Raw genomic sequence first — 14,551 nt, forward strand, 5'->3', positions numbered from 1 at the left:
AAATTCGGATTAAATTGTGAGCCCGATTCGGGATACTTAGGACTCCATCTACTCAATATTGTTCGATCAAGTGTCAATTCTTGGTCATATTTGACTTGAATATCTGGATAAGAAGGCTTTGATACAGAATGTGACCTTACTTCGCTGGCCGTACTGATCAATTGTGATCCATGACGTCCCTCAGACGCCTAAAGCTGGTTCTATTGCTGGTTTCCAATTATCAAAGCCAAGTTTAAGACTGTCTATATCGATAGCTTCCTTCCAGAGCAAAAGACAGAATGTGCCCTCAGGCTGGCTTATAGAATGCAAAATTGAGAACTTAGTCTAACAAAAATAGTTCTACAGCTACAAAATTTCAAATTAATCCTGTCCATCCTGTGCCAAAAATTCCTTACAACATCACTAATCCTGAGTAATAATGAAGCATATAATCATCCAGAATATCTCGTTAGATACATAACTCACAAGTGAATTTGGCAAGGAAAGCCAAAAAAAATATTTCACTGCAATTCCAAAATCAATTTTTGACCCTCATTTGCTGTAAATAATCAGACAATATAATAATGAGCCTAATAATATCCACATGACACTGAAACCAATTTTTTATGATGGACAGTTGAAACGGATAGTTAAAAAATATCCCTCAAATTATTTATTTATTTTTTTGTTGTTGAAAGGAACCTGTAAAATCAGCAAGACCTGCACACACCAGAAAATTGAATAAAGCAGCAAAAATATTTCTTTTTTATGAAACTCTCCCCCTGTTTATAAATTCCATATGGAATGTTTGTTTGACCCTCAGTATTATTCAAATCAATTGACCTTTCTCTCCATTCTCTATGACTATGACTATGTCTATTTCACATAATTTGATTTTTAAATTTTTCATTTTTTTTCTCTGCCTTTTTGCAATATTGTTCATATAAGGTACATTAATTTTGCTACAATTTTAGATAGAAATATTTTATGAAATTCTAAAGTGGTGACATTCAATGAATTTTTCATTCGGAAACCACAATTAGGGTATAATTTATGCATCAAATTATTCAATTTTATTATTGCATTCTAATTTCACGGCATGAAATCGGTTTGTATTATAAATAATTTAATTTGATTTGTTTTGTGATAATTTTGTATGAATTGGATAATTGGAATGAAGGTGGATGAATTGGGTGTATTTAAGTCAAGTTTGGGAATTATTATGGCTTATTACAAATTGAACTAAAATTATGCAAAAAATGGAAGAATGTTTTTAAAAATAGTGTAAAACATTGTAAAATGTGGTAAAATGCTACGAAACAATGTAAAATGTAAGAAAACAATGTTGTCTTCAGCAGAATGTTTCAAAAAATTGTAAAAAATCCCTAAAACATGAATTGTTATAAAATGTAGCAAAACATAGCTGAATGTGGCGGAAAACATTATAAAATGTAGTAGGATGTTGCGAAACATTGAAGAATGTAGTGAAACATTGTAAAATGTACCAAAATGCTTCAAAACATCGCAAAACTTTGCAAAACATCGTAAAACGTTTTAAAATAATAAGAAATGTGATAAAATAATGTTGATTGTGATGTTAAACATTGTTGAATGTGGTAGGATGCAGCAAATCATCGTAATATGCAGCAATGTGTTTCAAAATGCAGCAAAGCATTGTAAAACATCGTGAAACTTAAAACATTGAAAAAAGGAATGTAGATTTAATTTGAGCTGTTTCAACTTAATTGCATCTTATGTACAAAAATTTCAGAATGTTAACCAAGTTCTTTAGAATCCCAACAAATCTCAATACCTAATTCAGACTTGCTGAACTGAATGACTTGCTTCATATTTAAAGCATAAAAAATAAAAAATTCTAAGGATAATTTTTTAACATGACCATAAACAGGAAAAGAAGGAATGTTGTAGGGGTTGTAAAAAAAGCAAAAGTTATTATTGACATGCGAAATGTTTTGCGAGGCATGTTATTTCGGTTGAAAAGGCCACTGAAGGATTTTTTGAAGAATATTTTCCTGGAAGATTGATTTTACTTTCCTTAAGGGGTTATTAAATTTTACAACATATAGCTCCTTTGCTACTGGTCGGTGAATATGCATAGATAAGTAAATACACTGATTATTTCCAATGAATCGATTGAATCTCGGCATTTAATAAAAGAGTAAGGTATTCTTTCAACTGTCATTAATGGAAGTTCGTTAAAAACTTCATTGATCTGACACATTGTCAGGTAATTTAGTAACGAATGGTTCTGCACAACTTTAATAAAAATATTTTCTATGTTTAAAAAAAAAATACCTGAAAAAAATAGTAAGAACAAGAAGAAGGGAAGCATAAATTGCGTGTTTGATAGATTCCAAAGAAAAAATCATCATCATCATCATCCCTTACAAAGATTTCTATTGCTCTTGTATATTATTTATGTTAAAGAAGAATGCAATATTTTTAATACCAAAAAATAAAGTCTATAAATGCAGGTCTAAGAAAATATTTCACAGAAATAAAGTTTCATATAAAAAAATTGAGTAAGGTTTGCAATAAATGAGAATATGCACTGAGTGAACAAATTCTATTGCACGACGTCATGTTGTGTGACTGGAGATAAAAATTCTTCTCCGTGTAATTTAAACACACATGCACAACTATTTTTTTAGATTTACCTATTTTTTACATAAAAAAAATTCAATAAATTTTTTTAAAGAAAAAAAAATGAGGGTAAATTGTGTAAGGGATGCATTTCCTATAGATTTTTTATGCATTTATTGAAATCTCAACGGATCTTTTACAACATTTTTTCTCACGATTTTCTGTACCTAACAAATCTATACATTAAAAAAATTGCATTCATTTTTTTTGGGTAAATTTTTTTTATAGAAATTTAAAAAAATTGTTCAAGTGAAGTTGCATAAAAAGGGAATAAAAATCCTTAAAAATTTTAATACAGATGATTGATTTATGAAAGGATTTCTAGCTTTATTTTTGAAGAAAAAATTTACGGATTAATTTTCGTAATTTTTAATGACAAAAAGAGGTAAAAATTCGATTGAATGAATTTTTTGTACACAAAAAAATATTTGGGTCAGATGAAGGAATGAATTGGATTAGAAGAATTGATGTAGTATGGAATGTTGATTGGATTTCGGTGGATAGAGCGCATAATAGTGATAGAAATTCGGTCAATTTTGATTTTAATTAATTTAAAAAGTATCACTGCAGGTTTGCAGATAAATAGCACAAGTCTGCAGTCTTGGACGTATTGTAAGGTACAGTCGAAAACTGCAAGTCTGTTCATCAAAATTTCAGAAGATCCAGGCCTGTGGTTCTTCTCCCGACCCTACAAACTTGATATACAACAAGAATATATACATTAATTATCACCACAGGAACTTTTAATTCCTTCATATTTACCAAATATTAATTCCAAAAAATGCATATGACTATTTAAATGAACATAATACATCAAATTCATATCCCTAACTTAATATGCAAGTAATTTCAAATGCCCTTTAAATTCTCTTTATGCAAAAATATCTCAAAATTCTCCCTAAAGTTTCCTAATATACATCTTCATAGATAGTTTCTTTGTGTGCATGTCCCTCTTATATTTTTAAGGTCAATGTTCGTTGGTGACTCTTAAATGATGGAAGGATATTTATGCATTTATTCAAATTTTTATCTATGAGAAAATTTTGGAATTTTTGTTAAAAAAAATTAATAAATTATTTTGAGGTTTTAAACTACAAAATTGCATATTTATTAAGGACCTCCTTAAATATTCATTTTTTATAGGAAATGTCTTCAACAATAGGTCTATTAATATTTTTTGGGAATTTTGTAACCAAAACTAGTTTTAATGTCGAGTCATTCCTAACAGACAATGAGCATACTCACCTAAATGAGCGTGCTCATGAGTAATCTCAATTAATATAATTTATATATGACACTTTACCCAGTATTCGAGTAGTCCCAAATAGCTCATTGGTAGGAGCATGTGACCGGAAATCTTAAGTCATGGGTTCTATTCTCACTCGGGATCCGTTATTTGGAATTCAATGCTTCTGAAATCATAGAACGTGAGTTCGAGAAATTCCGATCTGTCAGATCCACAATGCTATTTCTACAACCATAGACAAAACTCTATGCTTCACATATACCAGTCCATCTCAAGTCACTCTGTCCACTAAGGCAAAGAGAGCCAAAAATACCTACACAGCACAATTTTCATCAGAAATGAGGTAAAAAAGAAAGAAGTAATGTCGAAGAAGAAATTTGATCTGTAAAGGATATATCCATAAATATGTATGTAGAGCATGCAATTCAATCGATAATCCAAATAGAAATTCTATAACATATTAATATGAAATCGACAGCAGAAGCATTCATTTACCAATTCATTTTCGGTATTATGTATATAGAGGATGGGATATATCGTAACGGATGTAATTTTTTGGTAATTTTATGAATATTCATCAAGAGAAATAGCTTTGTCAGTAGAAAAAAAAAAATGAAAATATTTAACACATCGTCAATGGTAATATCATCATCATCGTCATCATCATAGCAATAATATTATAGCAGCAGTTGCTCTCGAGAAAATTCTTCTCATTTATTTCTGTTCCTAATAATCATTTTCATACAATCTCTGACAAAGAAAATAATAATGTGCAAAAAAAGAAAGAAAAGAAAATTCTATTTCGTGTCTCGAGACACACTAAGACACGAAAAAAGAAATATTTTTGTCGCTGGCTGATATTGCCACTGTTTTGTATACATTGTTCCTTCCAGTACATATTTATTATTATTATTTTTTTCAATATTATTGCGATGAACAAAAAGAAAAATAATGAAAGGAAATTATTTTGATTAAATACGTTTGAAGCATAATAATGGAGCAATGGAGAAAAATATTTTTCATAACATCTCATGTCTCTATCTCTCTCACTTACTCACTCACTCGTTCGGAAGATGTATGTGGACGAGATGTGAAATGATATATTTTTTTATATGAAAATTTTATGATATAAATTTATGCTTAAAACAAAAGCAAAAGCTTTACTTTTTATTCACATACTCTCCAGCACAGCTAACTGATGCTATGCATAGTGTAAAACCCAAAACCCCGCCTTTTTACATACATTATTATTATTATTGTTATTCTTTTTTTTTATGTATTAAATTTTTTTATTTTTTCATATTCCGCTTCAGATTTTTTAGCTTTTCAGTGTAAAAAACACACAGAATTGTGAATATATGCGGAGTAACACATGAATCCCTTCCCTTCTCTCTCCGAAATTCTCCACATAATACAAACAAACGCATTGCCATGAAGGGGAAATTTGCTTCTCTGTGCTCGTGTATTATTTTTTGAGAGCTTTTTTCTTTGCTTCTCTACTTCTTCCATCTACGCTCTCACCACCTTACGCACACTGCTTAGAAAAAAAAATTTACAGAAATATGTATACAATATTATTTTCTCTATATTTATATTTCTTTTTTTTTTGGGGTTTAGTCATTCTGCATATTTGAAACGTTATAGTCGCAAGTTGTTATGCGGTTGCTTAGATTATTTTGAATATTTATTCATCAAAAATTTAGATTGATAGAATTTAAATAATTTTGAATATTTTTGCAAAGTGCAGTGATATTAAGGAATTGATTAAGACTTTTTTTTACAAATTTTGTGAAATTATTTTGGACTAATTTCAATTTTGTGGAAAATATTAATTGAAATTTCATCAAGTTTTGCAACTTAAAATTCAAATTTAATCAAGTTTTCATTGGAAAAATTGAAACTTCAAAGGATTTTGACAAGTTAAAATTGAAATTTAATCAATTTATCATAGTAAACATTGAAAATTAAAAGGATTTTGACAATTAAGAATTGAAATTTGAAGGATTTGAAAACTGAAAATTGAAATTTAATCAAGTTTTCATAGTAAACATCGAAATTGAAAAGATTTTGAACAATTAAAAGTTGAATTTTGAAAATAAAATTGAATTGAAAAGATTTTGAATCTAAAAATTTGAAATTTCAAAGATTTTGAAAGTTTAAAATTAAAAGACTTTGAATTTAAAATTTGAACAATCAACGATTTAGACTCTAAAAATTTAAAACCAAATCTTCAAATGAGAAGAACTTCCATGAAAATTAGAAATGAAAATATAAAGTGATAAAAAACAAAAAATTAAGACAAAGGACAAAGAACTTATAAATAAATAAAAGAAGTGTAATGTTATTGCTACCATCAAATATGGTTTTCTCAAAAGTTCGATCGTGGAATGATGTGAGCGAGTGCGAGACGAATAATAACAACAATAATTCAGTAAAAAGTGACATTCTTTGTACACCACCGAGATGTATGTTCTCATTGTTTTTTCTTATATTTTAAACATTTAATTTACTTTCCAATTCCTCTCTCGTTTGTGATGCCTAAAAGGGATCTGTTTGGCGTCAGCAATCTGCAAATATGCATCGACATCTGATTTCCATGAAATTTTTTTTTTCTCATTGCCCCACACACCTTTTATCTTCTTCTTTTTTTAACAAATGGTCTATACACAAAAAAATATCATTTCATCCCTTAAAAATACCTTTGTTACCTTCTTTTACGATCGATATGTGTGTAGGATGCCATGCATATATGTTGCATTGTGAAACCTGAAAAATGCATTTTAAGAGAAAAAAAAGGAAAGAAGAAGAAAAAAAATAGAAAAAAATGCCAAATCATTAATGTTATTTAGAGATGCATAATTTATGGATATTCTTAAAAATACAAAAAACAATTTTAAAGGCAGGAACGACATCTAAATGAATTATACGCATTTAAATGACAATTGGTCAAAAGGAACACATTTTCCTTCTAATTATTTCCTTTACAAGACATAACACCTTTAATTTCACATCTAATCAAGTCTTGTGTAGGACAAACATGTGGACACACATTCCCTGTTTATGTCCATCGATGATGATTACAATTTTTATCGTTAAGGCATAAAAATGCTTTCTTGTTACGCATTTCAAAAAATAAAAGACGAAATATGGCCATATCCGTAAGTGCATTAAAGATTAAAACGACATCAGATGGTCAAATGTATTCATCGGGTACAGTCAAACATATTTATATATTCGGACATGTGAATAAGGCATAAAGAAATATTTACATAAACAAATATGTACTCTTTCGTATTTTGGGTTGAAATTAAATTTTGGCTCTTGAATATCCAATGATGCGTACGAGGGACGTTTTTATGTTGATTCCTATGTGGGCAATGAAAATATTCTTTTTTTGCGCATTTTTGCTTGTTTTGACCAAGAAATAATTTGAATTTGTGATTTTTTGACCGACTGTCATGCAAATTTTGAATTTTTTTCGACCGTTATTTTTTGAAATTTTTTTGACCGTTAAATTTTTTTTTGTACTTTAATGGCTATTCTTGATAATCCAATAAATGCGCTCAAAGAAGATTCAGTTCCAACATTCCAAACCAACTTCCATTTTCCTCACATTTGCAAAATAAATAAATTATGAATCAAATAAAAATACATTTTGAATAATTCGGAAACTCTCTTTTATACTTGCAGATATTCCATTGAAGAGGTCCTCAAAGTCACCGTCACCAAGTCGTTCGAATGGTAAGTAACAAACAAACAAAATAACACAAAAAAGAGTCATAATAAGAGTGAATACAAGAGTGAGAAGAAGAAGAAGAAATTTAATCCATTAACATGAAGCAGCTCCCTTACATGCTGTATATATTTCCCATAAATCTTCCATACATCGTGGAACTTAATAAAATTGAGAGTATTAAAAAAAACACCTCAGTTTCTATTGAAAACATTAAGAAACTTAATTCCCTTTTAACATAACAATCAAACATCCATAAATCGAATATTTATTGAGGCACATACTAGCAGCACCCGAAAAAAAAATGTTAAGGAACAAAATACACAATATAATATAATATTGGAGTGTTCGTACACGAGACTAGCACACTTCCTTGTCGTTAAATATTCTTTAAAAAAAGAAATAAAAAACTTTATAAATAGCTTCCTTAAAGAACCTTGTAACCCTTTTTTTATATTCTTTTAAAATGATCATGCATGATGATGTAAGGCATCAATATTGTAACCCCAAAAGGTAATGTGATGAAATCTGTTTCGATCCTTGAAAGTTCCTTGATTAATTTCAAATTAAGGTTTTGTTCCATTTCATTTATTAAAAATTTATCATCCTCATCTGAGATTGAGATCCTATCCCTTTCATTCCAATCGTGTGTCATCTTTAAGTCGATAATGAATAGGAATAGAAATAGGAGAATGCAGAAAGTAAAAAGGGGGTTAGATCATAATCAGCTCAACATATTTAAACATAATAAACAAGTTCTTGTGTCTTTAAATTACCTTAAAAAGTAATAAGATTAAGAACTTAAGAGGTTTAAGGCATTGTTGTGTTCCTTTCTTTTTTGAGAGTGAGGTGTCTTATGGAGAAATTTGAAGTTTTGAAGATGCATGATTTAAAGCAATGATTGCAAACTTATGTTCTTTGGGATTAATAAGACAAAGGAAAATGAGTGTCGAGTTCCTTAGAAATTGAATATCGAAGAATTCAAAAAATGTCGAAAAAGAGGCAAAATTCAAATTTATTTTGACTGTTTAAACTACTCCTAAAAAGTTGTCGTAACGGTTTTTCCAAATTCAAAATTTAACGGTTTTTAATTTTTTGAAATGAAAATTCGGACATTTTTGATATTTCGGAATCTGAGTATTAACCCAACTGTGGTGCATGGAATGTTGGCTACACTTAATAATATGTTTCGGCAAAGAACCGTTTGGCAGTTTTGAGCTGTAACTAATAGTTGGTCCAACGCTGCACACCTGCAATTTTGGACGAATTTTTTAGAATTTAGTCAATTTTGCTTGAAAAATTCTAGTAAATTTAAATTTTAAATGACCGTTATAAAATCAGAATACTTAGACATCCTGTAACTCTTTCTTTACCTCCTTAAACATCCATTCTCACAGAAAATCACTATCAAAATTTATTAAAGCCTTAAAAAAATTCTTCCTTTAAAGCTGCAAATTTTTTATTTATGAATATTCATCCACACACAAAAATCGATGCCCAATATACATATTCCTCAATCGAAAAGTCAAAAGAGGAAAGGAAAAAATCAAAACATATGATGCACAAAATGAATTTAAAAACGTGAGGTGCATAAATAATCGGCAGTATGAACATGTTCGGCCAAAAATTATTTTTCGGACAATTTTTCTCATTCTTTTCTGCCCGTTGTTATGCTTTAATGAGCAGCAAAAAGGGTTCGAAATTTAAATTTTTTTACTACACTCTTTAAATACGTGATCATTGCCTTTCTTTAAGACTTTCTCGTCATCTATGACTGTATATATTTTTGACAAGGTATGAATTTTACAATTATCACGTAATAAGAGTCTATAATGGTAGTAATTATAGGAAAGTGGTAAGCAACCTGTGTGCCGCGACACGTTAGAGTATGATGTGACATATTATTGTGTGTCGTGACAGATTATTGTGTGTCGTGATACATTATTGTGTGTCGTGACACATTATTGTGTGTCGTGACACATTATTGTGTGTCGTGACACATTATTGTGTGTCGTGAAACATTATTGTGTGTCGTGATACATTATTGTGTGTCTTGACACATTATTGTGTGTCGTGACACATTATTGTGTGTCGTGAAACATTATTGTGTGTCGTAACACATTATTGTGTGTCGTGACACAGTATTGTGTGTTGTGCCGCTAAAGAAACGTTGCGCACCACTGTTATAGACTGCAAAACAAGCTCATTGATAAACTCTTCAAAATTGCAGTCATACAAGAGTGTATAGAGCACCCAATTGTTATTAATTTGAAAGAAAATGAAATACAATTTGTAGCGATTGATTGATTTTGACGTAGAAAGTTACGTTTAATCATCGATATAACTATGAAATTGAAGAAAATTGAGTAAGAAGGGGTAAAGTGCTGTTTCTTTCACACGTTTATTACATTTAAATTGATGGATTACCTACATGAAAAATGTTCAGATGTTTATAAGACTTCATTTTAACATCCAGCAGTGCAATTCTTTCCATTTTTTATTCGAGTGCTGAATAAAAGTCATTACTTTTCAGTTTGACTTTTCTTGTTAGTGAAAAGTCCATTGTTGAGATGCCTGCATGTGCTAATAATCCTCCATTTTATACTTTAAATTAAAATTTCATGGCATTTTTAGCATTTCTCTAATTTCCATGAACTAGCTGCTTTCTACCCCTTCAAAAAATTTAGACAATTTTCATTTTTTAAAAACGCAAAATCCTATCTGTAGTTACCCTCACTATAGTCGGATTTGTGAATGATTATCGAGGGTTGTTGTTTTTGTTCTCTTAAAAGTTAAAAATGACGCGACTATTCTGTTTCATTTTGATGCAACATGAATGATTAGAGAGATTTTAAATTCTAAAAATATAAGTTGGAAAATTGATGATGATTGGATGGTTATGGCGTATCATTTGGTTAAATTTAAAGCTAATGATTTAGTTTTTATGAAAAATGAAGCGGCTGCGTTTTGATGATTTAGATGTAGAAATTTAAAATGAGCACAGACATTGATGATTGGGACATAAAATATGATTCAAATGTTGTTCATCAATGGTTCCATCTTAGAGTAGGGAAGAGGATCTAGTAACATAGAAATGGTCTGTGCGTGGTTTAACTAGACATTACGTCAAGTTGTCAACTTGGGAGAGTGGAATTTGGGATATCGAACCATACTTACTTGATCCGTTGTGATCATTGTCCTATATTAACTGGCTTTTCTGCTGTCCAACATTTGGCAATTTCCTAAACTACTTCTAATAACAGCTTCATTTCATGAGTTCATTCGACGGTCTTGTTATCCTTTGCAATCCATTTGTGACGAATTTGTCAATGTTAGATCAAAGTCTCTGTAGATCGAGAAATTAGGAGACAGACCAAAAATTTTAAACCTTCTATTTTATGAGGACGCGGGTTCGATTCTCATCAGAGACCCTATCCTATCGATGTTCATGACATTAAATTTGTGCATGTTAATATGGAATTCAGCAACTATTTAAATCAAGCGCTCAAAGACTTCACTTTCTAATTTAGGGATCCAAACACTTTTGTAACATGGAGATTCAAGTCCACACATTTCTATTCTTTTATGGACGTAATATCCAAAACAATCTCTTATAATAGAAAAACAGTTTAAAATATCCAACATGCTTTCATTCCTACAAAAGCAGTTGCATTAATATAATGTGCATAAATTCCAGCCTCAATCCATGCCCAAGTCACCAAGTCAAAATAAAATCAATGCACACCCTAATCAATAAATTTATTTTTTAAAAAATTCAGAAAATGCGTTATGACATGAAACTAGCTGTTGTTTGTACGTATCAGTTGCAATTTTTATGAGCATATAAAGGAAAGCAATTTTAATAAATCGATGATGGTTGAAAAAAAAATGAAATTTATGAATTGGCAAGTAAAAAAAAAATTATTGGATATAATGTGATGTAAATTGCACAAAAAAGTTAAAAACAGTTTGAAAGGGTGAAATTTTATACATAAAATGTAGTGGCATCATGCTCATGCAGTATTATGTACAATATGTAACATAAGAAGCAGATGGAACATTCTGTAACAGTTAATAAAAATTAATCAATTTTTGTCGGAGCTTGCTTTCAAATGAAAATGATGGCGTAGGTCAAGAATTATATATTTTTTCGTCTCATTCACTCTCATTCCTTCTCTGTCTCTCACTCCTTTTTGTGTCTGTTGTAGACGAGATGAATAAAAAGAAAATGAGTAAATATTGTGCGTGTGATTGGTAATAGAAAGGAAATAAGAAAATCAACAGAATATAAGTAAAACTTTTTTTTTCTTTTCCTTGTGCCTTTACAGATGGAGAAAGTAGTGATGAGGGTAGTTATCGAGAAAACTCAAACTCAAGTCCACCATTGCCAAAAGATGATCACATGAGACCGCTTAATTTGGTAAGTTAATTATGTCCTAATTATTTAACATAAAATAATAATATTGTTTGACTATTTGTCGTACACAGATTACCGACACAAGGCAATCACCATCACCATCACCATCACTTCAGAATAATGCAGCCAATCAAATGAATATGGCATTGGCTGCACTTCAGTCTCAATTACCACTAGCTCCATTATTTTTACAAAATCAATTGGGAATGAGTGCATTGACTGGACATCCCACGGGTGAAATGAATCCATTACATCAAGCATTGCAAGCACAATTTCAACAGCAATTACAAAATTACATGCTATTGCAAGCGAGTGCAAATCATAGTGGATCGCCAGCACAAGCAGCTGCTGCACAACTTCTCTTACAAAGTCAAGTTCAACAAGCAATGGCACAAGCTGCACAGCAATTACAAGCTATACAAAAGCAACAACAAAATAACTTAAAGAGAACGCATGCACAAACGGAATCAACAACGACAATGACTATGACGAGAAGTCCATTACATACACCAGAAAGTCCATTATTGGGCAGTAACCGAACAACACCACCTAATTCGATGACAGCACAATTATCAGCAAGTGGAGGAATTTTAACGCCAGCAACACCAAATTCAGGTACACATCCGCCACAAAAGACAATGACAACTGCTGCACGAACGATGGAGCCACACGAAGAGACGACCGATTTGGAAGAACTAGAGCAATTTTCTAAAACATTTAAGCAACGTAGAATAAAGCTTGGATTCACACAAGGTGATGTTGGCCTTGCGATGGGCAAATTATACGGAAATGATTTTTCACAAACAACCATATCAAGATTTGAGGCTTTAAACTTGAGCTTCAAGAACATGTGCAAACTGAAACCTCTTCTTCAAAAATGGCTTGAAGATGCTGATCGTAGCTTAAATAATCCTGGAGGGTAAGTTGACGTTTACATGTATTTTAATTTATTTTCCATCCATACCTTAATCGTCTGATAAAGTCTTAGCAAAATTAAAAACAGTTTTATTAATTATTTTTAATTCATACAGAATGTTCGGACCAAGTACATTGAGTAGTCCATTATCAACACCTGAAAACATGGGACGACGTCGAAAGAAGCGTACATCAATTGAAACATCTGTACGAACGGCACTGGAGAAAGCATTTTTTATTAATTCAAAGCCAACAAGTCAGGAAATAGCTAATTTAGCTGATAATTTATGCATTGAAAAGGAAGTCGTAAGAGTCTGGTTTTGTAATCGTCGACAAAAGGAGAAACGTACACATCCTGGCATGAATCCAGAAAGTCCAGATGATTCAATGGGCAATGGTTCTAGTATGTTTGAACTAGCATCACATTACACATCATCAATGAAGCAAGAATGACCAGCTCGTCGAAATTCCGTTGCATAAATCTCGACTATATATTTTTTTTTTGCACACATAAAGCTATCCTCTTCTATTCTGTCTCATAATTCTTTGTAATATATAGCCTGACAAGAATAGGAGTAAAAAAAAAATGAAAAAAAAAAAATTATAAGCAACATTCCAGAATCGCCGCAATGTCATCAATTCCCATGACTGTGATAACGACAGATTTCCAAGAGGTACAGTGGTAAATAATTTGAAAGATAAATGATATGAAAATAAATAATAAATAATTAAAATTAATTAAAGTTAATACTTAAATGAAAATTATGATGATTGTAAAGAAAAAAAAAATGAAATTCTTGAAAAGCATTTTATAATACACAAGATGACTATTTTAATGACTAAAAAATATTTCACGAAAGTAAGAAGAATAAAAAAAAAAAACATTGTACTTTTAAGGTGATTAGAGCAAATTTTAGAGAAAATGAAAAATAAATAAAAGAAATCGTGCTAAGTGTTTTTGTCCAAAGATTAAGTGTCTTTACTTCTTTATATTTAATGGATAATTGAATTTACAGCAATTTGTTAGTTTACAGCATTGTGGGTGGTCATTGAGTATTGGTTTCAAAAAAGGTCAAAGGTAGTTTCATACTCATCATTTGCTCTTGTGAAGTATATAATTTTATACAGAATGTTTGATCTTGTGAAGTATATAATTTCATACAAAATGTTTGATTTTGTGAAGTATATAATTTAATAAAGGATGTTTGCTCTTGTGAAGTATAAAGTTTCATGCAAAATTTTTGCTCTTGTGAAGTATATAATTTCATAGAAATATTTTGGCTCTTGTGAATTTTTGCTCTTGTGAAGTATATAATTTCTCATAAAATTGTTGATCTTGCTAAGTATATAAGTATACACATCTCAGAAATTGAGTACTAAAAAAATGTTCCCCACCTTGGACCTCTGAAGCGCCCAGTTCCTTAAAGATGTCTCCCCTTACCCAAAAAACCCGAATTACTACTCTACCTCTAGAAAAAAGGCTTTTTGGTCAAAATAGAGTGCGCCATTAAAGGAAATTTCCACCAAATCCTGAATGGGTCCGAGAATAGACATATAGGATTCTTAGTTCCAGAGTTGGCAGGACTGTGGATTCTGG

General features: G+C 30.6%; 1 protein-coding gene across 3 annotated transcripts in view; it reads left to right on the forward strand.

Moving 5' to 3' along the window:
- nub (nubbin) overlaps positions 1-13,923 on the forward strand; it is a 41,239-nt gene extending 27,316 nt beyond the window's left edge. For 2 of the 3 annotated variants that reach the window (XM_070636507.1, XM_070636508.1), the window contains 4 exons: positions 7,580-7,630; positions 11,951-12,042; positions 12,111-12,958; positions 13,071-13,923. In XM_070636507.1, coding sequence (XP_070492608.1) covers positions 7,580-7,630; positions 11,951-12,042; positions 12,111-12,958; positions 13,071-13,407 — 1,328 coding nt within the window. In that variant the 3' untranslated portion in view covers positions 13,408-13,923. Of the gene's footprint in view, positions 1-6,043; positions 6,355-7,579; positions 7,631-11,950; positions 12,043-12,110; positions 12,959-13,070 lie in introns of those variants that run through there. The other variant, XM_070636509.1, reaches the window with a different exon arrangement.
- The last annotated feature ends 628 nt before the right edge of the window (positions 13,924-14,551 follow it).

The sequence above is a fragment of the Chironomus tepperi genome, unplaced genomic scaffold, assembly GCF_022539635.2.
Source record: "Chironomus tepperi strain 1889 unplaced genomic scaffold, CSIRO-AGI_Ctep_v1 contig_128, whole genome shotgun sequence".
Taxonomy (NCBI): domain Eukaryota; kingdom Metazoa; phylum Arthropoda; class Insecta; order Diptera; family Chironomidae; genus Chironomus; species Chironomus tepperi.